The 27,370-nt window shown below is 38.2% G+C and overlaps 2 protein-coding genes across 6 annotated transcripts; both read right to left on the bottom strand.

The window, feature by feature from the left end:
* Positions 1-986: 986 nt before the first annotated feature.
* LOC131300115 (putative clathrin assembly protein At5g35200) lies at positions 987-8,348 on the bottom strand. Of its 4 annotated transcripts, none has more exons than XM_058325817.1 (16): positions 7,954-8,348; positions 6,810-6,930; positions 6,656-6,725; positions 6,349-6,446; positions 5,491-5,632; positions 5,267-5,367; positions 4,625-4,708; positions 4,473-4,523; positions 4,283-4,348; positions 4,100-4,165; positions 3,910-3,990; positions 3,725-3,805; positions 2,962-3,138; positions 2,795-2,870; positions 2,485-2,597; positions 987-1,810 (listed from the first exon to the last, which is right to left on the bottom strand). In XM_058325817.1, the coding sequence occupies exons 2-16, from the start codon at positions 6,897-6,899 to the stop codon at positions 1,445-1,447; spliced, it is 1,662 nt and encodes a 553-aa protein (XP_058181800.1). In that variant the 5' UTR covers positions 6,900-6,930; positions 7,954-8,348; the 3' UTR covers positions 987-1,444. The 4 variants fall into 4 exon arrangements, with proteins under 4 accessions (XP_058181800.1, XP_058181792.1, XP_058181817.1 ...); XM_058325809.1 differs by having other exon boundaries at positions 6,810-6,933; positions 7,954-8,309; XM_058325834.1 differs by having other exon boundaries at positions 3,725-3,802; positions 6,810-6,933; positions 7,954-8,308.
* Positions 8,349-12,452: 4,104 nt separating this feature from the next.
* Positions 12,453-23,651, bottom strand: LOC131300103 (probable sucrose-phosphate synthase 1). Of its 2 annotated transcripts, XM_058325797.1 has the most exons (14): positions 23,264-23,382; positions 22,611-22,744; positions 22,220-22,309; positions 20,458-20,699; positions 19,852-19,915; positions 19,023-19,721; positions 18,475-18,591; positions 18,194-18,325; positions 17,923-18,099; positions 16,665-16,718; positions 16,521-16,583; positions 15,496-16,431; positions 14,253-14,380; positions 12,453-13,080 (listed from the first exon to the last, which is right to left on the bottom strand). In XM_058325797.1, the coding sequence occupies exons 3-14, from the start codon at positions 22,259-22,261 to the stop codon at positions 12,801-12,803; spliced, it is 2,934 nt and encodes a 977-aa protein (XP_058181780.1). In that variant the 5' UTR covers positions 22,262-22,309; positions 22,611-22,744; positions 23,264-23,382; the 3' UTR covers positions 12,453-12,800. The 2 variants fall into 2 exon arrangements, with proteins under 2 accessions (XP_058181780.1, XP_058181772.1); XM_058325789.1 differs by lacking the exon at positions 22,611-22,744 and having other exon boundaries at positions 23,264-23,651.
* Positions 23,652-27,370: the final 3,719 nt, after the last annotated feature.

The following is a 27,370-nucleotide window of genomic DNA, read 5'->3' as shown; positions in this document are numbered from 1 at the left end:
TATGTTCATGTATTGATAATATCGTTAATTAGGTTTGAATAGATTTCGTAACCGTTTTATTCTTTTGTCAACTATGGTTAATTTATTGTTTGTTTCCACCTTGTGCTTTCGGATTAAATGCAATGCAAAAAAAGAGAGGCTACAATACGCACCTTAACCTTATATTCGGGTGGATAGTATGCATTTCTTACAAATAAAAAAATAAAAAAAATTTCATAGCTTGTGCACAAAAATTCATAACAGTTGCATAAAAAAATTCATGGCATCAACATAAATATTTGTGTATTTTATACTCCTAGATGTTTCGATGTTATGCCATAGCGTTAATAGATATTTAATTTTTTAAGTGTTAATAATATAAATGTGACATCAATGTTATGAAATTATGTGCTACTTTTATGGATTTTTAAAGGTTGCTGATTTTGCCACTCCCTTTTTTGTTAACGCCACTCCCCTACATGTAATTTTTATGCAAAAATACACTTACAGGAAAGTGGCGTTAACAAAAAATAGAGTGGCAAAATCATTTCCCTTTTTATACATATGAACTTTTATACAACTGCTATAACTTTAAGAGGATGAAAGGAAACTTCAACCAACCGGGACTCTTGTATCTCTTAGGAGGTTAGGAGTTCCGAGTGTTCTGGGCTTATTTCTTGTGGACTCTCTCACAATTGATATAATGTCTAACTCAATTAGCCGGGACTTTTTGCATCTCACTTGGAGGTCAAGATTTTGAGTTTTTCCACCTACATGGGGGTGTTCTGCCGTTGCGTTTATTTCTGCCCCTAACGAGGGCTTGTAGTTGAATTGAGTTTACACTAGTTTAGTTTAGTTGTTGGACTTAGTTATATCGTGGACTCTCACACAATTGATGTAACGTCCCGTAATTTGTACTTTGTAATTCATACATAATGTAATGATTTCTCATAACGATTAACAGAGAAAAAGAACCAAGAATCTGTAATCAAACATTGTATCCACAAATAAATCCGTTTCGATAATCACAAAATATACATTATATGAGTCACGTCAAATGAAGGTTTACATCTTGATAGACAAAAGAATAGAAGGTGTATAAACAAATTACAAGAATGAGAATCCTGCTTCAGCCATCAAGTACAAATAAGCAGGTCTATATGAACATTATTACCAGTATGGTCTATGAACAACATAAACAATGCACTGTATCTCCTCTTGGCTCCTGCACTTAGCACAACATATGGTACACATGACTTCAGTACTTCACTATACTTCAAATCTTCCCGCGGTTAATATCCGAAAAAAGCATAAAGAATTGGTTTTTTTTGTCTTGGATTGTGTTTGGATCTTGGATTTGTGGAGAGATTTGTCGAGGGAAAAGAATGAGAAAAAAGAATTCGAACGAATCCCAGTTTTTCCCGGCATTCCTTCCTAAGGTCCAGAATAGAGTATAAACCACAGCCTAAATGAGGCCAGCGTATGTGTTGTGGGCTTGGACGCCGTAGGGGTGAATACTGGAACCGTATGCGTTGCTGAAGGGATTTACATGATGTTGCTGCTGTGGGCCCATCATCGTCGTCATCATCATCTGCTGCTGCTGCTGCTGCTGGAACATGAAAGCTTGGTGCTGGTTGGCCCTGGCTACCATTTGCACGGAAGGAGGGGCCGCCATGGTGTTGGAGGCGAAGAATGGGTCATGTACCATTTGTGGCATCGTGGGACTGGTTATTGGGGCAGGCTCCCAGGGGTTATAGCTCACATTCTGGTTGCTTCTCCTTAGTGCGTCATCGTATAGGCTGTCCAGGGTTAACTTATCCAGTCCTCCCCCCTTTTTCCATGCACACGCGAATGCAAATAGAATTAGTTATCACTCTTTCTTTTTGTACTGAAAATTAGCTGTAGCTAACTAAGCTCTAGTTTTGGTTACCTTCGTAGTTTTATGCGCGTTGTTTTGTGGTTATAGTAAACAAGTTCTTTGTTTTTTGTCAAAAAATAAGAAGGAAAAAATGCGGTGCAACCGGAAGTGGGGTAGTTGGAAGGATAGTCAAGAGGGATAACAAGTTCTTTGTTTTCTTCACCTTCTTCTGAGTAGGAATTTTTGAAACCTGTTATTTTTGGAACGTCTACAATTACCCAACATGTTCAGAGAATCAGATATAGGGTAGTCAATAGTCAAATTTTCTGGAAACAAAATAAAAGGTAACAGGAACGTCAGTTACGTCACCAAATATAAAATCTCCTCCCACAATGCATCGTCTCATTTGTATTCCTGAGGGTTTCCTTCTTGTGGGAGGGAGGGGATGTTTTTTCTTTTTTCTTTTTTTGGGTATTCTGGTCGGCCGGGGATCCTTTTCGCATACCAAGGGTATGCCAGAAAAGAATGTTACAGTGTCAACCATAACAGAACCACCTTTGATCCGAGATTTTTTTTTCAATCCTAAATCTGATTTTATTTATTTAAAACAATTCAGGAATTTGGCAGATAAAGATTAGAAAAGATACCAGTTTGCTATCAGCTGTGGCACTCTCATTTGAGCTTGGAGCAGTAACAAGGGCCAATTCCCAGCCTGTAGTTCCATTTGCCAGATTTGGGCCAGCAGGAGCTGATTGATCAGCTGCAATTTCAACCACCATATTCCAAAAAATCAGAGGCCTTTACATCATAGAGAATGATTTTCCGTTCTAATAGAAACGAACCAAAATGTCGAAAATATATTGGTTTCCACTCAAACCAGAACTAGCAAAATGGAATCTCAAAATCATGAGTAATGTTAGAATGCTTTTCATTATGTGATTTGTACAGAAAACTTACAAACAGGCACAATAGCCAATGCGAGAGCATTCTTTTCATATAAATCTGAAGCAGCTGGAGTAGGATCATTCAAACCCTAGCAAAAACAGACAGATTTTTAATCACACAAGGTGGATAGATCCCAAGAATTTTTTATTTTTAGTACGAGAGAAAGAGACGAAATTTACCAGCAGATCACGTGGCTCAGCAACTGGAGCTTCCACCTTAGCTGGTTCTGGTTCTGGTTCTGGTTCTGGCTCTGGTTCAGGTGGGGATGGCGAATGTGCCTCCTCCTGCACCTCCGGAGATTTCTTGTACTCTAGGGCCAAGATTATCTTCGGAGAAGCGTTTTTGTCATCAGTCCCCTGCTTTTTGAAAATAAGTGATTAAGACGAAAAGAGGGCCATAACCAATTTTTTTGTTTTAATTTTCACATAAAGAAAACTTCAACTTAAAGTTTCAGAAGTTATAGCCATTGCACAAACCGGCTATATACTTCACATATTTGAACCAACATTGCTTCCCCTGTGACTGATAAAGCTAAAGTGATATATTTGATGAGTTGCCTAATTAGTGCAAACACCTACATTGTGATGGCACAGAAAGGAAATTACGAATGGTGTCATTTGATATGTCCCAACTGCTCAAACCCATATATACGTAGTGTCCAATCTACACAAATGTCATATGAATGACTTGTTTTTGTGCGAAATGGAAGAGAAAACAAAGGGGAGAAAACAGTCACATGATTGCTGAGTTTTCAACGATGTAAGCAGTATATGCTTAATGGACAGGAGGTTACAATGCCTCAGATACTTGAGCATCTGGGACCACGTGAACACTTGGATACAGCCGAGATTTTTTGATTGCATCCAAAGGCAAAAGTTGAAAATGCCGATACTTTCCCAATTCCCACCAACATAATAAGTTCACCGAAGAGGATTCCCATACCTGATCCTTTCGAAATGTTGAACCTCGTGGTGCTTCTCTCACATACTCCTCCATTGTTTGTACAAATGATGACGGTGCCTTCTTTATCAATCAATCAACCACCAATTACAAAGTGTAGACAGAATCAAATGGTAAAAACCACGAGACTTGAATTTCCTGAAAGCATCGTGAGGGAAATCACAAACCTGCTCAATCGAAACAAATTTCTTTCCTCGCCCAATGTCAAGGCTTTTGCATACTTCATAAAACTCGGATAGCCTCTCAGCCTGAAGACATGGAAAGAGTTTAAACACACATGTTATGTGCTAATCTATATACAGTTCATTTTCAAACGAAGTATTTAGAGTTGTACAATGTCATTCAAAAAAGTTTTACCAGTTTTTCTCCCCTCCTATACATATCCAAAGCCTTGAGAGCGTCAAGGCGTTGCATCTCGAAGAACTGTCAGAGTACATGTCATGTATATCAATAATAAACTAAAAACAACCTAGTGATCTAGAAAGCTAACATGTGACAAAAATAAAAATAAAATTCTACAAAGCCAACACCACAACTTACCTTGTCAACCAAATTAACAGTAGCATCGCTAATAGCATTACAGATTTTGATGCTTTCAGAAGCAACCTGTTGAAAATAATACTTTCAGGTCCAGAAGAAGATGATACTCCTAATTACAAATTTTACTTCTGTAGAGTCATGGACAAGGAAAAGAGATTGACAAGAAAAATGTTTATTGAACTCCTCTCACCATGGAAAGTGCCAGTTGAATTACAAAGTTATGAACCGCGGCTCCTTGTGGCTGCATGAAAAGTTTCATTAGTTGGCCGATCATTTTCATATTGAAAGCCAGAAATAGATGTATAATACAACTCAAATCGCTGGCTGAATCGAAAAAGTTACCTGGCAGCCAAGAACACGAAATAAAAGCTGCTGCAAAGCTGGTAAATGCTCAAGCAAACGTGGAGTGTCCAAATCTTTACTTCTCTGTACCACAATTTCCACTTATAATCATCTACTAATCAATGTTTCATCTCCCAACTTAGACACTAAACAGCATGGTCAATTTACATCCCACATGCACATATTCCAAGGGAAATAACAAGAGCAGCACTGAATCGGCCAAGAAGAAGCATTTAAGCAATAAAGATAATACTTAAAGACAGATTTCCATTGCTATAGGTTTTGTGTATGTGAAGTTGTCGGAGTGCTTGATGAACATCTTATGACAGTAGACCAAGTGAACTATCAACTCAAGTAGACTGCAAAAAGTACTGTTACCACTTTTATTGATCAAAAAATGCTAGAATCAAAAGAAAGTATCAACCCACAGAATTTTGACAATTTCAAAACATAATGCTGCAAGCATTCAAGCCATACTTTCTGGCTGCAACACAAACACAACCCCTTAGAACATGTCGGCATTTTTTAAAATGCAAAGGTGACATAGCTCAGTGAAAATAGTAAATACAGATTCACAGCATGTTTTGCCAGAGTTAATTTAAATGCAATAAAACAGCCAAAGGAATAGAGAAGCATCCTTACAGAGTGGTCGCTCTCGACATCATACTTCAATATACGAAAACATTCCAGCCTCTCCTCTAAAAATAAGGCATAAGTGCGGACCCAAGCAGAGTAATCCCATGCTGAACCGCACAAACAATTGTAATCAACAAATGAATAGCTTTCTATAAGTTCGAATGTGGATACTAATAACTGCATAACTGGAAGAAGGGAAACAAATTATATGAAGAGAAGAAGGAACATACCATTTGGACTGGAATCATCTTTGAAATGGGCCAAATTGAGCATATGGGTTCTTCTTCTTCCATAATGGGTTAGCTCTTCTTGAAAAGTGGGGTCCACTTCTCTCAGAGCACGATGAATAACAATTAAGGTTTTCAATGCAACCTAAACATAGAGAAGTCGTCAATTACAGAAAGCTCATGCATGACAATTGTAACCATCTTGCAGATAATGGAATTATTAGATATTTTAAAGCAAATAACAGCCATCACAAATTAGGACTATCTTTATTCAAACATCTGCCATTACAGCATGTCAAATAGAAATCTTGAGCAACCAAGCAGACAACAATTGAAGTGAAAAAATGAAATGGAAGCTTGGAGTAGACCTTATGGGCTACGGTGAACATACAACCATACAATATAAGGTTTTTTCTTCTAGAATGAAGAAAGCACAATCTTACTAAATAAAGAATGAAGTTTGAATTCACATAGGGCCTTCAGAGTAAATATCAGTTAGCCACTTAATGAGGAGTGAGGACTAAGAAGACCCTCAATTGCCAATGAAAAACAATAGCTCTAAAAGGATGGATACTTATGGCAGGTTAAAAATAAAAAGATTCAGTGCAAGGAGAAAACATACAAGATTTGTTTCTTAATTAGTAAAACATGTAATAAAAATTTCAAAGGCTGATAAAATGGGCAGGAAAAGAAAGAATAATAAGGATTTCATGATCCACAAAAATATCTTACAATAAGTCAATATTTCTCTGGTTAACCCTTGAAGTTCTTTTAAATCCTAGTTTTGGTCTTTCGCAAATAAAAGAGTGGACCTCAAGATAATTGGTTCCCTAGTGGCATATGATTTGATTGCACACATACCGCCCAGTTGTGTGTCTTTGACAATCGTCTAGCCAAAGCATGAATGCAATAGGCAACATCAGCTCGAGGCCTTGTAGCTGAAATAGCAGCAAAAATAGCTGAAAAGGGAAAAGTGAAATGCATCCATCAGGATTCATTTAGTCTTTTAGGGGTAAACCAAACCAAACCGAGCCTTTTGTTCTGTTGTGACTCGCCAGTCTTTTAGGGGTAGATTAAAAAAATTGCACAAAATGGAACTACGGTGAACAATTAAGGGGTGTGTGCCTATCAAAAGAACAAGCCATCTCCATCTTGAGAGAACACTCACCTCTTATGTGTTTTTCTTTCGCTGGGCGCTCAACATGATTTGTGGCCCTAACAATTGCAACATCCAGCTCCTAGAATCCCAAAAGCCATTCAGTAGAAGATCAAACCCATACATGATTCCAAAAACCATCATGGGAATCCCAAAAAATTCATACCTTGTACTCACTATTTACTTTTGCCAAATTGACAGTGGTGCTATCCTTAATAGCTCCAAGTGCTTTCCTCAAATTTTTCTGTGTCGACATTCTGTCTCCCGATTATAAGATCTTCACGTGCCTACTGCATAAATAGCGATGATTCCGTTAACTGAATCTCAATTCCCATGAACAAAGGCACTCATCTTTAACACACAACAAAGAAGTTCCAAACAAACACAAGTACAATTGTAATTTGAATTATAAGAAATTATTATATTTAAGCCTAACATGGAGTTTCTTTTAATTGAAGATACACCCTGGAATTGCAAAAAAGAGTCGCTGATTTTGAACCGAAATACACATTCAGTCTTTAGCAATTTTATAAGTTGTACATGTGTCTGCTACAAAAATTCAGCAGCAGGACTGAGAATAAGCCTGAATCCCGACCTAAGATTTGGAAGCGTTACTCCATAGCACCATCCAGGTCCGAGTGCAAGTATCAATTATTCAATCTCTATTTCAACACACAGAAAGACTTGGCTTTTAAGACTATAGCACAAACCAACACATCGCAGTTTCATTTAAATAATTAGCAATTGTGATATTAAGCTTAAAACAGGAAACAATATACAGAGATTAAATGAAAACGGTTTTCTTTTTAGAGTCTTAGCTGATTTTGAATCTTATTAACATTGGGAACAAAAATCAGAATTTGACTCTTGGATTATGATACTCATCAATGCTGTCCCCAATACAGAAAGCCTTGAAATTACCATATACGAAAGGGAAAATGCTAAGCACATCCCTTAGGACAGTGGATTACGCGTAAAAGTATATCGATATTCAAGAAAAGTATATTTGTATCTGTAAAAGTGTATCGATACCGTGAAATGTGCATCGAAATTTAACTTGTTTAGCATTATATGCATAATACGCGCAAGACCCGATACAAAAATATGTGATACCAAAATTGTTCTCACCATATAATAGATGAACTTGTCAAAAAGCACACAATTGTACAGAATATTTAAACGCAGAACGAAGCGAAATAGCAGTACTTGATTACCAAAAACCCAATGCATTCATATAATAAGTAAGAGAAACAGAACACGAAATGAATTCCAATTTGATACATTCCTTGGGAACGTCGATTGAAACTCACCTGAAATGAGAATTGTAGAGAGAGAAAGTGGGGGAGAAACAGAGAAGAGAGAGAGGGGTGGAATAATGGAGGGGCGAAGAAAAGTCTCCCCCGGAATGAATTCGATTTGGTTGGGCGTCGGCGTCAATCGCATTATCGTATGCGTATACATCGTGTGCGCATATCTGTCGCCATTGCTTATATGAACACACAACACACATAAATGTATAAACTACTCCTATAGATACAATTTTTTATACTCCATGTTCTCCCTCCTCTCTCTCTCTCTCTCTCTCTCTCTCTCTCTCTGTGGTGGTGAAAAAAAACCAATAATCTGTCTCTCTCCCACCCTCCCTCTGTCTCTTTCTACATCTATCTCTGGAACACACACTCTCTCTCTCTCTCTGGTGATGAAAAAAAACAATAATCTGTCTCTCTCTCTCTCAACATCTATCTCTCTAGAAATATTATTGGGTGATGGTAGCCCAACACCCTTGTCCGTTGTCATTTTTTGAGATAGGGTCCTCCATGGACATGTTTGGCTTTTGTGAGCTCTTTCTTCGAAATCGTTCATTTTATCGAGATTGCACTCATTACTCATTGATTTTTATCTCATATCGACATACATTTATGTGAAAGAAAAATGAGTTCCTATTCAATGTAGCAATATGTGTTTCGAAAACACATTATGAGATCGATATAACTTTTTGACGTAAACAATGCCTTCTACGATGTCTAAATCGTGAACGGTAGGCCCTTGGGCCAAGCTAAAACAATCGCGCGGCACTCCTTTGATAATGAGCAGATACGGGTTCGACTCGTCATCCCTTCTAGTAATCACTAACAAATAGTACTAACTAGTAGTAACTACTATAACAGTACTATACCGTATGACCAAAAAGGCACCCAAAAAAAAAAAAAAAACCAACAGAGGAAAGATTATATGGTGCTCGAGAAGCAGGCTGGAGCTGAAGTTTTTGATATTGATGGTTTGAAATCTTAGCCGTCAGATGAAGTGGGGAGTTGAGGGGGATTTTCTGATTGGGTTATTATATAAGATCGAGCGGCCGGTGTTTGTGGTTGGTGTTAGGGAGATGTAGTTTCGGGTGTAGGGGAATTCTTCCGGCAACCTCTCAATTATTGAGGAAAGGGAAAGAAGAGAGAGAAATTTGCAACTCCAGGGAACAAGGAGTTGCAATCAAAGTGATCAAGACAGAAGGCATAAACTAAAATTATGCTTATGGAGGTGCCCTTGATGTTTGAAATTATTACTAAAACGGGCTTACAATATTGAATCTTAACTCTTTGATTAGTGTTTTTTTTTTTGGATAGTGCAAGCCGCTTTCGGACTAGTTTGTGCGCAATTCGAACTAATTCACACACTCCCTCCCACAATCATTTCCCAAGCTTATGCATGGAGATAAGGTGACTACAAGAGTAGGTGGCAAAACGAGTCAAACCTAGAACCTTAAGAGGAAACTACCCAGGGGTTGGTCTGGCCGTCAAGAGTTGGGACTTAAAGGTTTGCTCTGTTGTAAGGTCTCAAGATCGAAACTTCTTAAGTGTTATCAACTTCTTTTGGGATTAGTTTATACAGACCTTTGTTCTGACTTTAATTGGGACCCCCGCAAGTGGGCGGTGGAATTGATCTCTCAAATTAGTCAAGATACGCGAAAGCTGAACCGGACACTTGAGTTATCAAAAATTAAAAATCTTAAGAGGAAACGAATTCCTAAGTCAGTTTTAACCATTAGCTCAATCCTTTGAAATTTAGTATCTCACTAAAAACTCCATCTCATAAATTTTGATGGATCAATTGAGCAAAAGTTTGATAGTACCCTTCGCAAATTTTTATTTATTTTTTAATACCAGTAAAAGAAACTCTCAACGTAGAGGTTTGTCTAATCATTGACGTCACAATTTTAGAACAAGACAAGATGCGTATAAACTAGCCTAAAGTTGATTAAAAAAAAAAAAAACTAGCCCGAAGTTATGAATTAAAATAAAAAATCGTCTCAATCAATATGTTTCAATGGTTGAAATATTGATGTTGACCTAATAATAAACAGCTTTTTAATATGTTTTTTGTTGCAATATACTTGTCTTAGATCCATGGCATTTTGGTTGGCCAAGTAGTACCGTAGATCACACCGTCGGCAATGGTCATAAAATACTCCTACTATAAAGGGGGTAATGATATACTCCTATCAAATACCCTTTTTTAGAGGATCATTATTTGTTCCAAGTGGTCATTATTTGTATTTTTCAATCCGCTCAACCCGTCTAATCCGCTGAGTTGAAACTGTCAAAAAGTTCAACCAACCCGCTAGTTTTGAAGATTGGTGAATTGACGAGGGGTTATAAAATTGTCAACCCGCCAAATACGGATTGACTAAAAAAGTACACCATTAACCCGCCAACCCGACACCCGTGCACACCCCCAAAGTCAACAGTGTTGAGTCGGAACCGTTTATCAACTCTAACCCACCGATTTCAACTAATCTGCTGGTTTTAAAGGTCTGTGGGTTGGCAATGGGTTCAAAATTTACTAACTTGTTAGTTGCAAAAAAAAATTTCTAACTCGTCAAATACGAATTCATTGAAAAATACACTTTTAACCCGCCCAACCCGGCAACCATGCACACCCCTGCCCTCAGTCAACAGAATTGGTTACGTGAGATTGTCAAATGTGGTTCCAGTTGTAAGGGGGATGGAAGAGCTCACATCTTAGCTGGGGGACCAGTTGGCATCATGTGTACTGCTACTAAGTTGCACGATGCACCACCAGCCCATTCTATCTTGGGGATCCACTTGGCCCTTAATCTAGACACTTCGATCACGCACCGTCAGAGGAATCGAAAATCCTATGGCCACGGACCCAGGGTTACCGATATTGCATCGACAGCGACGCAAGACCCACTACAGATTCCGCACGGAAAATTCGAGTTGTTCGGATTTCTTGTGCAGGGCCCAGAAATGGACCCTGTATCACCGTCGATGCAAGATAGGCTTTTGTTGTTGTTGTTGTTGTTTTTTTTTTGGAACTTATTTTAATAATTGAAGCGGTGTATAATTCGTTGACGATTCCATCAACCTTGTCAAAATTTGGATATAAATTGGTGCTTTGATCAATTGTAACAGCAATAAAGCTATTGGTTCTGACGGGTACCATATCGAAAACGGACCGACGGCCGCTTCGGGCCAACTTAGGCCACCAAACAGCTGATCCGAACCATTCAAAAATTCTATAAAAAATACGATGGGGCCTACGCGAGAATCAACGGCATCTGATGTGTATGTGCTCGATCCAAACACCCTATTTTTTTGTATGGGTGTTTAGATCGAGCACCTACACACATCGGATGCCGTTGATTCTTACATAGGCCCCGTCGTTTTTTTTTTTAGAATTTTTGGACGGCTCTGATCGACCGTCTAGTGGCCGGAGTTGGCCCGGAGCGACCGTCAGTCCATTTTCGGTATGGTACCCGTCGGTACCAATAGCGCTACTCTTGTAACAGAGTGTTCACAATATGACAATGTTACCCTAATCAAATATACTTCTGGTATGATTGATGGTCTCGAAGACGTTTATAACATGAGCGATTTAATCACTCATAGGCCGGGCCTGTATCTGACAAACTGAATTTTCCGGTCCTTTTTTAATGGTCAGAAGAGCATCTATCTCCCAAAAAAATGTTCATTTTTGGTACATCCAAAAAGTGTTTGAACCGGTTTAATTGACCTTGACGATATGGTTCAAAACATTTCAAGCCTCAAAAAATGCAAAATTCCTGGAAAGCATATGGTACCAATCAAGTAACTAGAAATGTCACCAATTAAGCAACTAAATGCAAGAAGTTATAAAATTCTTTTTGACAGATCAACATCCAACCCAATGGACCAACTAACACGGATCAATCTCACCAACTAGTAGTTTGTGGCCCATTACAACAGGGACAAAACTCCATTGAGAAGGACTCAACACGGGAATTGATAGGACGAAGGTGAGAGTCGAACCTCAGAACACAAGCTTCTTGAGGGTCCTGATTGAAAGGTGACTACTACTGAGCCAACTCTGGGTTAAAAATAAGTGAGATTCCTTGCACCATACATTGCAATCGCCTTGATACTACCAACGTACCAAAAGGTACAAAGCTAGGGTAAACACCCCTTTTTTTAGGTGAACCGTATGCACTTGTATTTTAAGCCATAAAAATCCATACATCACCGCAGAAATTCATATTGGAACACCAAAAATGTTGTATATCGAATCACAAATTCATAAACCATACCACAAAAATTCCTAGACGCTGCCACAAAAATCCATAACTTTTGAGCCATTTTTTTAGTTTGCGCCGTTTTTTTTTTAACATAAAAATTCATAAACACCACAAAAAAATTCACAAAAATAACCATAAAAATTCATAAATAAACAACCACAAAATTCATATATTGGGCCACAAAATTTTTTAAAGTAAGCCACAAAATTCATAAAGGAGGTGTGTACCGGAGTCTCTTCCAAAAAAAAAAAACTCAAAGTTGGCCAATTTATTTCCCTTTTACTGTATAACTAACTTCATCCTGTATGTTACAAGGAGCCACTACACAGAGAAAGAAGAAATACAATAGCTATACAACACAAGGTGTGGCTACCATATGCCAATTGAAGCAACAAAAGGATGAATTTTATGGAAAAAAAAGCAAAAGAATGGACAGCTTCCCAAGTTTTCATGAGGAAACCCTAACCAGCTTCGGGATACAATGTTCCATCATTCCATGAAACGCTATGGGAATGCTTTCCAGGTGATTCATAGATCATTACCCAAGCGACAAAAAGAGAATTACCAAAACGCCACGATTGACAATTCCTAGCCCTTGACGAACCCTAGTTTCTCCAACGAATTCCGGATATCGTCACTGCTGCATTCCTCAGTAGCTTGAACAATGTTGGGGCTGTCGCTTGGAAGCACATCAGAAAGTGGGTAGTTTCTATTGGCATGAAGTTGATTGATCGCACCTGTACATACCCCTTTTAGGACTACAGACTTGTGTAGGCCACCTAGCAATCCTTCGTAATCAGTGTCCCCACTCTCTCCAACAAAAACCACCATTTTCGACAAGTTCACACCCCACCGGAGATAGAGATACCTGAAAACAGTGTTTTTAGTCGCAGAGTTTTTAAAAAAGTTCAAAGAAACGTATTGGATTTGTAGCAAATTGAATCATATCAAAGTAGTGAAAATATTTCCAGAAGATTCTCTGGTTTAAGGACAGTGAGAATGATCATGAATTCCACTCTTTGAACCTAAAATGGTCACGAACTGTGTCGAATTGGAGAAAAATTTACTGGACAAGACATCAAATATGAACATGAAAGATGAAACCAAATTTGAACAATTCTTATCATAAAAAAAGTGTTTCACGCACATGTTTAGAGTCCTATGGATCTCAAAGACTCATACGAAGGTCATGGTATGGAGGTCTACATTACCCCCAGTACTCATTAATAATTTCAACAGCCCACACAGCTTGCAGTTATGTGATCCGCATGGGTGGGGTAACTCATGACACTTGAGCGCTTTAGATTTCCCTTCACGAAACCATAACAAAATGTGTGTCCCTGCTGGGAAATAGACATGCAACCCCACAATCCATGAGAGGGGTTGCTCTAGCCTTGTGGAGTTAATTGGACTCTGCTTGAAAAGTCGTGGCAAATTTTTCTGTGTAGACCGCCTAACTAGTACCAATACTATCAAACTACACGGATAGGAAAAAAAGAAAAGACAGACTACTCCAGAGAGTTTGTGGATCCTCCCACTGATGAACAGCCAAATGGGTGATTGGGCAACTCTAATCCAAATCACGTTCGAATATCGTACCCTGCTACTTTAAATCGAAAAGCTAAAGTTCCCCACATGGGCAAGCTATATGCAAACTTGTGGTGTTGGATCAAATGGCTAATGAGAACCTTCAGAACAAAATTCACAAACATAATCATCACTGTTACTAGTTACAACAAGACATAATAGACAAGAAAATTATTTTGATTATAGTCTCTTTCTCTAAAGGTCGGATAAAGACAACATCTCACACAAAAAGAGCTCTTTGAACATGTATTGGTTTTAATGACTAACCAGTTGCTCGCACAGGTCTGAACATGCACAAAAGTCTACATAGGACAACCTAATTACCACTTCCCACCATATTTCAAGAACAAAATGCAGAGGATTTTAACAATTTAAAAGATCAATCAACGTTAGCATTACTGAAAACCAATTAATAGTAATTGTTAAACCGCTAACAAGCTGTAGGAGCTATACCTTAAGGCTTGGGAACGTGATGCCAATACCGGAATTACGTTAATCTTACTTCCATTTTGGCAATAAATAACATGGCACCGGAGAGCCTGAATTCTCATATATTTCCGAACTTCCTTGACGGGGGGAACCTGCAAGGATGAAACAACAATATGATAAAGAAGGACTATCTGAAATGCATCAATTACCCATTGACCTCCATTAGAAAATGATCATAAATATTCCCACATATGAATAAATAACTGCATTCCACTTTATAGCTCTAAATTCAGCTCGACAAGCCTCTTATCCGAACTAGAGTACCAACGTAACAGTCGAAACATCAACCCACCCCAGCTTCATATCTCAAAATGCTAACATAAGTATTAAGCCCCATCATGAAAATGAGCAAAGCCACACAGACTTCTTGACTGCTCAGCGTCAGCTTGAAACAGTCTCAATAATGTTCAAGCAAGGCTCAAGCTCAGCTAAACAATTAAACTATTGTTCGAGCTCACCTCACCCTCTGTACCACTGATCAGGTGGCTCAGCTTGGCACGACTTGAATAACTGATGTATTTGAAAGGTTGCTCAATTAGTAAAAAAAAACTTTTTTTTGATAAGTAAACGGATGTAGTGTCCAGATGTAGCTCACATAATCAGTTAGTGGTACTAGAGAGCAACGATGGACACCCCCGGGATATTTTTCAACCTCTTTGATTTCTTTGCCAGACATTCAACGGTCTACACAACAATGCATGTAGCAGACACCTGCCATAGTCTGGTCGAATTAGTAAAAAAACTTTAAAAACACATTTTGGTCAGATGAACAATAAGTTAATGGAGAATTCGTGTTTTAGAGCAAGTTGAACAATAAAAAAGTCTCATTTTCTGTGCCTCGTGACAAAAAACAAAGTAAAAAAAAAACCTTATCATATCAACTAAAGGAGGCATAATTTATGTAACTGACTAGTAAAATTCATTATTTTTTGTTGTCATAATAAAAATGGATGATTCCGTTGGATTCTGCCACTTTTAGATATAAATGAGCTCTAGCTTTTCCAGAACAATCGAACGAGCCTAACACACATTGTTCAAGCTCTGCTACCTAACTTCAAGCTCTAAATTCAAAGATTAACCTTGACTCATTTTGCTTAAACCGGGTTCAAGCTAAATCAAGCACGAATGCCTAGGCGTGTAGTAGAACAACTACAACCAAAAGATGCAATAAGTAGGTCATCTAAGACTAGAGAATAAGCAAACTTGCCTTTCCTGGATTCCGCACTTTAAAAGAATAACAATAGTTGGTTGAAATCTTTTCATCTTCAGTTACAACCTGCTCTTCATTTTCCCCCTTCTTATCAATGATAGAACCCGCCCAACGAACCAAAGTCTTCCTCAACCCTTCCCCACCCCAACGGTACTCAATATGTGAGTGGTAATACAAGTCAACAACAAAGGGGTTATCCTCTGAGTTAGGAGATGAATAGTAGAGGTCACTACCACTATTGCATATAAAAGCATCAAAATCAGTAGGACTGAGTCCCCCTGAGATGAGAAAAGAGTGTATTTCAGCCAAAGTAAAGGATGTTGCTAATATGAACCCTATAGACCCTTCACTCCTTTCTTTCTCCACGGCATCAAATATCTTTCTAGCACTTGAAAATATATCTGTTATATCGTCAAAATCAACAGCAATAACAATCATATGCTGCCTCCTCCTCAACGCTGGGAATTTTCCAGCGCTGCTATTATGATCTGCTTTCTCCGAAAGCCCAGCCTTTTGTGAGCCCTTTAGGACACCCTTTGACCATGTAAAAACAGCATTCTCCAACTTAGTCTTCCGATCATCAGATTCTAAAGGACTATCAGCGTTGCCACTGCCTGAATTCTTTTCTCCGTCCATTGAAAACCTTAAGTTCAAGGATATATCCTGTATATCTCTCAAGGAATCACTAGGTGAATCTGACTCTGAGTTTTCATCCCCATCATCACTTCTTTGCCACCATGGCTGCCTTGGTTTGCAACCTGCTATCCGTGACAAATAAGTTTTACAATGTTCTGGCCATGAGAACAGGTGGATATTTTTCAACCCATTTTGTCGGCATTTGGCCCAAAGCTGCTTATCTGCAACCAGCTTTAAAAGAGCATCAGCAATAGACTTCTCATCATGGGGGTCAATAAGAAGACCATTGTCAAGTACCTGTAACAGATACACTACTCGTCACGCTTAAATATTAAATAGAAAAATCGTCCGACTCACAAATAAGAGTGATCTGTTGATTCAAATACCCGCAGTATGTCAACAGGACCTCCATTTTTTGTGGCGACAATCGGCAAACCATAAGCTGCTGCCTGTTCAATGGAGTCATAATGGATTATAGTGCAGGAGTGAACTACTTAATGAAATTCAAACCGCATGTGTAGGAAGCTTACCTCAATTAGAGTAAGCCCAAATGGCTCAATGAAAGCTGGATTAATGAAGACTCCCTAGCAAAATGCAGAACAATGATGAGCTATCAAATTATATGTTACTCTCTCTCTCTCTCACACACAAAGAGAGAGAGAGAGAGAGAGAGAGAGAGAGAGAGAGAGAGAGCTAAAACAAACTTGTATGTATGTTGCATACCATACAGTTCTACTAGAGTGATAAAAATATGTACCAACTAGCAGTTTTACTCCCTCCAACCCACCAGGAAGCCTCCTTGACTTGTAGCATTTGTTATAATCTATGATATGAAACTAGTTTCCTTCTCCAAGAGACTACACTTGTTATAAGAACTGCTGGACATGCAGTTAATTTATAACATAAAATTAACTAAGCACAAACATATAGGAACTTAGGAACGTAGTCTAAATGATCATTACAACCATTTCAGGAGCACTGCTATTCTTCTTGTTAAGTGTACAAGAAAATAAACAGTTTGACTCCAACAAAATGTCAAATTAATTAAACTTGCCATTATGAGAGACTTAAGTGCACGATTATAGCCTTCATACCTTTTCTTCGCCATTAAAAAAAAAAAGAATTAGCCTTCATACTTTACAAAGTAAAACAAAGATGTGCAGAAGGTATGCCTCACTAGAGAACAGAATTGCAGGGGGGGGGGGGGTGGAAATCCCTGGAGATACTAAAGTAGGTCGGATAACTTTCAAGTACTGTAGGGAGACCAAAAATAAAAGAACAGATTTGCTACACAAAAAAAGCAGATTTGCAGAATTACTTCACAAAAAAAACGCAGGATTGTTAGAGATTCAACCAATCAAGGAAAAAAAAAAGATATATCATCCACAACCTCATTAATTAAATGCAAATAGCCTGCCTTCTAACAATCACCAACAGAAAAACAGACACCACCATTGGAAACTGAAAGGTTCTAGAAGAAATTGCATACAACCCATGGTGATTTTGACTTTCTTTATCAGAAAAATTAGGAGAAAGTCTGCAAGAGCTGAGCATGATGCTGGAAACTTTCAAGATTAACTAACTTTTAACCCCATCACGAATAAATTCATAGCTGTAAAACAAACTACACTACTAGAAAGTACAGTATATAGAGTCAGTGCTGTCAAGGCGGACTTGCATGGAAAAAGTAATTTTCCAGATGTACCACACAGGACGGTAGAAGTCATAATGTTTATACTATTTATTCACTCTAACTTGCTAGGGCATATATACCATAAAAGAGAGTACCTTTGTCTTTGCTGCTAGACGGTAGATGTCGGGAACATCGGACTGCTTGTGGTGTTTAGGATATGCCACTTGACCGTAGAGATCATACTTGTCAATAAGCTTAAGTATGGAGAGAAGAACAGAAGCACTAGTGCTTGACATTTCGTCAACATCATCTCGGTTTCCCATTATCAAGGTCTGCAAAATAAAAAGTGTGTGACCCTCTTGCCAAAGCAAATACAGCAGCTTCGCACAGTTGAAGTGTTATACAGTTAAAGGTGACTAACTGTACCAGATTAGCCAGCTCTCGTAATGGACGACATTCCCCAAATGCTTTGACCAGAGTTGTGAGATTCTTTTTGGGATCAGGCCTGGCTAGGGCAAGTATCATCGGCTTGCGTGGATTAGTAAAAAAGCGCATTATCTGCATATTATTATGTCAGAGTTAATTATTTGCCACAACAAATTAAAGGTTGAGGAATTTTCATTAAGTTATATCTGGAACGATTACCGCTGCAGATTAGTAATCAGTCCAGGGACTCATCAAAGCAAATGAAGAGAAATGATTCGAACCTCAGTCCAAATAAGTGGATCTTGAGACGTAGGTTGGTCCTCATTTCCTTCAGTTTCACCATCCATGTCACCATCATGTGGAACAATGTGCTGAAATTCCATTCCAGGGGTAATTACCTGCAGAGTGCTAAACTATTACATGTACTTCCAACTGGCAAAGCAGTTCTGCGCACAACCAGGAATTGATGATATGAGCTAATGTATGCATGTGGATTAAGATTTACGACCTAAAAACAAAACAAGGTCGTAAAAAAACAAAGGAAAGAACTGATCAGAGAAGCCCAGCTTCTGACAAAGTTTACGGTCAGCTTAAATATAGTACAACTGTTTACACTTGATTTCACGCAATGCATTGTGACGTAACAGGCTATGTTTGAGATTTCCATGCTGAATACCTCCTGTTTGAGTCCGATACAGACACTTGTCAGTTGTCATCGTCCATCAAACATACTAGTAAGAGCATATATAAAGTCTTACCAAAGTAAGCAAGCATGAAACTGTATCTCAAGCTCAGGTGTTCAAATTAAGATTGATGTCCCAATACTTACAACCATGCGCGGCATGAACCTGCCATAACAGCTCACATTACGCCTGATCCTGGCTCGTAGCTTGCGCTCCAGTACTGGATCAAAACCATCATAAAGACGCCACTGCTCTTCTATCTCCTGTCTAGTGCTAGTTATGACTATCTCAGAGGCATCAAGAGCTAACTCCTCGGCCTCTATTCGGCGCATTATTTTGTATGTTGTATTAATCTCTTCCTTTGATAGTCGACCTTGTCTCAAAAGCTGTTCCAGTTTATCTCTACCAAGTGAGTGACCAGTGAAAAGCATGGGTACATTTAGAGAACCTGATAGAAGAGCAGCAGCATCGCCCGCATCGGCATAATGTCCATGGATAGCAACAGGCCAAACTGGATGTCCACCTCCAACTTGCTCGCCAAGTACTTTGGACATCTGTAGTATGTGGTTAAGAGCACCATCAACAAATTCAGGGATGTAAGGCCACAGGCTTTCTTTTGGGAGATACTTATTTCTTGGCCCAAAAGGAATGCGAACAATATAAGCCCCACTACTCTCCCCCATCTCATCCATCAAACCATCAGAGTTTCTTGGAGGCAACATTTCAGTGGGTTCACCGTAACTCCAATCTACGTCTGGTGCAGAAACTTGTCTAGTGAGTAAATCAACCCGATATACTCCTGGCATTGAACCCAAAGCCCTTGCTAGTTCAACAACATACTTAACCTAAAAAAACGAAGTAAAGGGAAATAACGAAAAGCCTTTAGCTGTCTCCCCAAGCAACTGCACAGGACCGAAATTTATTGACTGCAGTTTTCTGGATACTGAATCTAAAACCTCTTGAAATAAACTTTACCTGGCCACCAGTGTCAGAATCACGACCAAGCTCCATATTTTCACCCCTTATTAAACCATGAAGGCTGCAAGAATTTAAGAATAAATTAACACATCACAGAACACGAGATATATCATTTTGTTCACACTATAGCATTCAGAAAAGAGTGCAGGGCCCTGGGTTTTAGATCGTGGTATTGGGAAACCGGAAACGTAACGATATCAGTGAGACGTCATTACTTGATCCATGACTCTCTGTACAATCTTTTGTTGCTCATAATACATTAAAGTTGACATAGTAATTTCGAGTGCTGGCTCATTGGTAGGCCTCCTTTCTTCTCCTTGGCCAATATTGGACAGCATCCGCCGATAGAGAGGTGGATAACGGCATTGGAGGTCCAATATTCCATTACGTAACGATATGTAAAGGCCTTTATTTAAAACCATCAGTGAAGGCATACACAAGACATGTTTGAATATAGAAAAATGGATCTCTTCTTCCAACTCATCAAGTTAATTCTCAATAGACTTCTAGCTATTTGTCAAAAGGTGACTAAATGAATGACGTTGGCATAGTAAGAGAGCTCTTTATTATCAGCAAACGAGATGACTAGAGTTCAGTTCATGCCTTACTAGGACAATGTACAGCTTTTTCCCTTTCTGTTGACTAACCCAAGCCTCCATCGTCTCAACAGAACTAATTCTGGGTAATCTGCTCCTGTGGCTTTCACCGTGAGCTGACAAATCGCTGACTGTATCTCCTTTTTCCCCCTCGGAGAAGTCTTCAGACATATCAGCAGTCGCTTCTCTGCGGCCTCTTTCACGTTCAACCCGACGTTTAGCCATCCTTTGAGCTTCCTTTTCCTCCAGCTGCATAAATAACACAGACATACAAATGCCACAAAAAGTCAATTTGACAATTTTACAGTTAAGGACAACATTTATAGAATCAAAATACCAGAATGAGATGCCTACATTTGAAACATAGTGACCGAAAAATGCAGGCATCCAATATAGTCCTTTGGGCTTCCAAATGATGAAGAAAGAAAATGCATTTTTTTGGTGTATGGGGTGGCTTATGCCTTCAGCTTAGTTTTCTTATTTTTTGCCAAGTTATGTGCTTTTTTGGTTTTTGGTCTTCTATTGCCAAGTGTGTAGTTTTTGTTTCTGGTCCTTTGGACTGATTGTTTGTAGTTGAGTTTTGAGCTTTTAGTGAAATGCATACATTTACCGGGAAAAAAAATGCATTTTAAGTAGGAGGGATAGTAGTGAAAGCAAAGTAAGATGGATCAAGTATCATTTGACCTAAATGAGCTTCATAAAGTCTTCATTTCCATATCAAAAATTAGTGCACAAAGGATTAATAAGTAAACGCCAGTAAAATTTAAAAAAAAACAAATTTACTTTAGCCACATCACCTCTTTTAGTGAGTAGAGAGAGAATGAGTTCGAGAAATTCTCACAAAGATGACGACAAAAATCATTGTATTGATTTTCTAAATAAAACCCGTCCCGAACCGAAACAGAAAGTCATACAAGCAAACAAAAGTTTGTAAACACTTGTCCTGGATTAAACACAGCTAGAATTTTCTGAAGGATTAAGTTGTCATTACAGCAGGTAAATAGCAGAATTTGAAATAAAGCCCAACAATCCAATGTGTCTAATAAAGCCCAACAATCCAACATGGACATTTGCACTTAAGAAGTTTCTTTCGGAAAGTTGACATTTACAATACTAAGGTTTCCAAATTTGAAACCACTGCAAGCCCAATTGTAAATCGAAAATTAGAATATTTGATTCTAACTAATTGTTGTTTGGCATCTTCAGCCCTTTCCCAAATTTGACCAAAACTTAAGCTTGAGTTAAAATGCTTCCATAACCTCTCCACTCATATGCTCAAACTCATACAAAATTGAGTTTTACTTATCATCTATGCTCAAATCAAGGAAGACTCATGTCTTAACTCTATTTGAAGGCTACTTTGTCGCATTCAAGTTTGCCGCTCTGCCATTAATGGAGCTTATACTCAAATTTAGATTTGAGCTCATCTATTGAATGCTTCAGATCCCATGAAACTTCTTCTCAAATGGAGTAAACATATGCGTAACGGACCTACGATGATCTTGACGAAAATACTCAAACCGCGGAACGAACAGAGCACCGATCTTTTGGATCGGTCACACCCCAACATCCACTGAAACCAGAGATTTAGAGCTCAGAATTCCACATCAAGCAAGTCCTTCACTTAACTGATAACAAACATTTTGAGTAACCCTTCAACCTACACCTCCAATTATAGTAACTAGCTTATGCCTGTATAACAACTACAAACACATATCTAGATATTCAAATACGCGCGCGCGCGCACAGAGAGAGAGAGAGAGAGAGACCTGTTTCTTCTGGCGGGCCAAATTCCAAATCCGCCAGCACATGTTCTCCAGCCTCGTATTCCTCTCCTGCGGGCTCCTTGTAGCCGCAGCCTGCACCGGCAATCAACAATTTCTTATACACACGCATAGCTATACAACCACAAATGCTTGCGCCAACAATTGTACAGACTCCCTCACATAGAGTTCATGAGTCCCACCACCCATACGTTGTATCCACATACATGAGAGAGTTTGTACAATTGTTAGTGCAAATACTGGTGCCTATATCTTTTTCCTGTACATAACTACACACTTTACAGATCGAGATACATGCATCAATAGTACACACCGATACATAAGCTTAGATATGGAAAAGAAAAAAAAAAATCGATGCCAGCTCCTCAAATCTGACCCCTCTGGCGCCTGGTTGCCGCAATTCTCACACATCCACATAGATCTTAGTCACATAATCACATAATCTTTCAGTAGAACCCTCCGCTATTAATCCTCATTCTCGTGAATTTCAATAGTTTGGAGTATGTTTTTCTGAAAACACAGCTCGCGGATTTCAGTAGTTTGGGATGTTATTAAAAAGAAAAAACTTCTTTACGGAAGTGAATCGCTGCAGTCCAAAAGTGTTTTGGACAATCCAGATTTTAACGAAACTTTTCCGGAAAAAATTAATTGTGACCGATCATAATTGAAACGAATCTCAGCCATTGATTGCGCGAACAGATGACTGGATTGGGCCGCTCCGTGAACAGGGGCTCCGTAAACACCCTGTTCACGGAGGTGCCGTGAAAAAGTCTCTCTCTTTTAAAAGACGCGCTCGCCCACAATTCACACACACAAGACACATAGATCTTAGTCACATAATCACACAATCCTTCAGCAGCATCCTCCGCTCCCAATCCTCGCTCTCGCAAATTTCAACAGTTTGGCACGTTTATCACAGCCGCTTTCGCTAATTTCAGTAGTTTGGAATCTTTTTAAAAGACGAGCTCGAGCTCGATGTGACTCAGACAGATATACGGAAATGATGAATGCGTAATTCAGTATATATACCTTGACCCAGGAGCGATAAAGATCGGTCTCGTCGAAGCCAATGACTTGCTCGACGAAGTAGCGAGTGGGGCTGAACCTCCCTCTCTCCCTGAGGAGCAGAGACGACTTGGCATCGTCGATCCCCGGCCCCACATCCAGTATCGCCTCAAGGTAACTGTTTATCCAGTCGTTTCCCGCCATCACCACCACCTATATATATCTATACGGACCTGTTACAGTTCCGTGTAGATATATGTATATGTGGAGAGAGAGGACGAGGAGGAGAGAGAGAGGATTCTGAGATTGTGCCTTCTGGATTGCTGGGTGGAGTTTCGGTGACGGTATTTTAAGGACAGTGACTGTAACAATTTAGAGAGAGAGAGGGGAGAGGAGAGAGAGTGCGAGAATACAGAGAGTCAGAGAGGGACAGAGAGCTGACATATAGGGGAGGAGAATTTGATATGGTAATTGTATAAGCGAGGAAACTGTTTTGAAGATTTGTCACTTTGACCCCTGGGCTTTGAGCAAAGATGACTTTGCAACACTTTGAAAATTTAAAAAACACGCGGTAAATCGCCTCCATACCACAATCCTCCTTATTCCTCCGACGAACAAGGGAATGGAATACTTGACGAAAAGAAGTAATCTTTCAATAAAGAGGGGATCCTTAGCTTGTTTTTCAGTGAAAAAATGCGCGGTAACTCGCCTTTGGGATTAAGCTTACAGTGATCGAGAGAATGGAATACTTGACGAAAAGAAGTAATCCTTCAATAAAGAGGGGATCCTTAGCCTGTCAATCTCAAATAGATTATCAAACTCTTTTTGAATTCATCTTGAACTTAAAACAATGATTTGATTCGTTGATTTTGTAAATTGCAGAAAATAATATATGCTTGATCAAACATTTATCAGTATGTGAATAACTTGTGTAGAATATACGGTAAATATAATTCTAAACTTAGTAACCTCTTTTAGAAATACTACGAGTTATTCACATACAAGTGCTCTTATTTGTGGAATGTACGAAATTAATAGTTTGGATCTACAATGGAGGTCGGAGATGGGTTCGAAAAGGGAGAGTTTGAAGGAGTAAAGAGGATTGCGGCATGGAGGGAACTTGATCCTCGTAATAAAGACTAAATTAAAAATATTCGTTAATCAAACAAAATATCTGATCCATTATGAAAGGCTTTTCTTTGATCCATTTATCTTTTTTCTATCTTGGTAACAATAATGAAGAGACAATTAATCAATCAAATGTATTCTAAGTTGGACTACCAATAAAACATCGAGAAAGTTGGCTTTTAGGACCATCGTCTTACAGCTAATATGGAAACCGCTTAGGGACCTCTCAAATATGGCAAAAATCTAATGCATACTCTGAGTTAAAATGTCATTCTTTTAGTCAAAAAACATGTAATTTTTTTAAATTGTTTTCTTCATGATTAGAACATTTGAGGGTTCTTAAATGGTTGAAAACCAAATAAATGCGGCCTCCTACACTTTGAGTGAGATCGTTCCAAATCCTTTCAACATTATTATAATTCTACCCTTGCTTCTTGGGCACTAAATTGTTGCGAAATTTTCTCGTTCAATTGAGTTAAGTGGGATTCTTGTCGCTACATTATGAGTAGTTCTACAACATAATATCAGTTTTGAAATCAGATATCATTATGTTTGTCGATGGGTTTAAGATTTTGACGAATGCTAGAGAGAGATAGGCTGGTGGTGCGTTTGGAAAATGGTGTTAAACTCGAGATATGCTCAAAGTTAACAAAATTTCCCTGAATTTGGAGCTTTGATTTGGAGTATATGGGTGTAAAGTGTAAGTTCTTAAATTAGAGAGGCAAATCTCCAAATACTCTACTCAGTCGCGGAAGTGTTTCCGTGAGAGGTCAGCTTAGGCTCTCTCGAGTACGCCAAACATCATACTCGCCATATAGAGAGTCCACTTGTGTTTTTTGGAATTAGGAGGACAGGTGGGCAAACGTCCAAAGGATGTGGTGGAGTACCATTAGGTCATTTGCTTAATCAATGTCTTTTGACCTAGTAATATAATTTTTAGATTATTTTTTATTTCTTTATTAAAAAATTATTTTTTTAATTTTACTCTAATTTTTTTGTGATTTATTTGTTTGTTTGTCTCGCAGAGAGGAATATAAAATGCGAAAACTTGTGATTAAAACCTAAAAAGTTTACTAAAGACAGAAATAATAAAAAACAAACAGATTTTTTGAATTATTTTTAACTTTATTTGTAAAATTTTGGATTTTTTCATTTTTTTTTATTTCTTTCGTTGAGAAGAATCCATAATTCAAAAAAATCTAACGGAAAAACTAACAAAAGCAAACGAAAAATGAATAAAGTCAAGGAAAAAACCAATAGGATTATTAGGCCAAAAACCCATTAATTGAAATATCTTTTCGCACAGATATTTTCATGAATCCAGGGTATACATACCGTACACATCCAAGTAAAAAATGTGTATCATAGCATTTCCCGTGACAAATATAACGTAATTAAAACATTATATTATTACTTATTAATTACTACTAAGACTCTGTTCCGTCCTGCTAAGATTATTATTTTTTAAATATTTATTTTTCATTTTACGAGATAAGTCATTTTTTGAAAGCGATGGTCATAACTTGAATACCACGAAGACTTTTGTTGGTGAGGAGTTTTTGATCAAGGAGGGAGTGTTATATTCCGCAGTATATGCTTTGCGAACTGTTTGACACTTCTCCCCACCACTCATGAGCCATGACCTCACATCAGCAGGGGCATCTTTGGTAATATGAATAAAAAGGACCAAATTTCAGTAATTTCCTTTCCTCTGCAATGGAAAGTCAAAAGGGGAGCATGACTAGAAGACTCACCCAAGAAAGAAATTGAACTTTTTTTTCAACTTTAAAATAAACGGTTCTGCCTAAAATAAATGTTTGATTCACTAAATAATATTTTCCCTTTAACTTTCTCCGTACATTTATTCATTATAAATAAATTCATTATGTATCTTTATGAATGACTAATACATTCATTTTGTTTTTTTTCCTAATTAAAAAGGATTGCTTACAATGTGCGTGTTTGCAACAATTTTACGAGCAAAGTTTTAGAATTTTAGATTTTAAAAGTCTTAGCAAGTGTTTGTCAAAAATTCTTATCAACGTATTTTGAAATTATGTGAACTTCTAGAAATTAAAAAGGGCCTAAAAATGATTCTAGAGAAGCTCGGTTTTTGGCTATTTTCGAAGAAGTTTTATATTCTAAGTATTTCGAAAGTTGGTAAACAATACTAATTTTTATTGCACTTTAATCATAATTACCCAGTGATATAAACAAGTGTATCTACTTCTACAAAATCCAATATCTATTATAATCTAAAGCGAATATATAAATGCTCTCGCAGGTACCACAAACACCCCAATTAAGGAGAGCAACAATTTCCGAAATAGATAACTATACGATATTATAATCCGTATTTTTATTAATATTGTGGAAGATGGTTTAAAAATGTTATGAGGATTGATACATCTAAATATTATCTATGCGTTAAAAAGTTCATTCGATAGATAGAGATCTACATGCATACACCAAACACAACAGTATACATACATACACCGAACACAACATTATTCACTAAAATGTAACTCATGAAAAGGAAAAGTGAGAACTGCTTAGATCCTATTCTGCTAAGATTATTTTTTTCAAGTACTACTACTTATTTTTCGCTTTACGAAACAAGTCAATATTTTTCTGCCAATATAATGCTAGCCAACAAGGCAACAAACCTAATCTCATTTGGATCGACCACTAGGAAAGGAAAAGGCAACGACACAATAGAAAAGGATAAGGTGGTAGCATGAGAGCATGATGCATTTTTCTGGGTTTTTCTGCTTGTTTAGGGTTTCGGTTTATTTCTTAATTTTGGTCTTGGGTTTTTCTGCTTGTTTGGGTTGTTTCAGCAGATATTTCGGTGTTGTTTTTCACTGTGGTGTTTTGGTTGGCTTGTTACCTTCCTTTGGGTTTGGTTCTCAGGCAGGTGGCGTACGCTGGTGCATGTGTTCGTATGGAGCTTCATGATGAAAACTGTCCAAAAATTTATACTACTATTGAGAATTGAGCGGC

This window comes from Rhododendron vialii, chromosome 1a (assembly GCF_030253575.1).
Source record: "Rhododendron vialii isolate Sample 1 chromosome 1a, ASM3025357v1".
Classification (NCBI taxonomy): Eukaryota; Viridiplantae; Streptophyta; class Magnoliopsida; order Ericales; family Ericaceae; genus Rhododendron; species Rhododendron vialii.
This window is presented reverse-complemented; position numbering and strand designations above follow the sequence as displayed.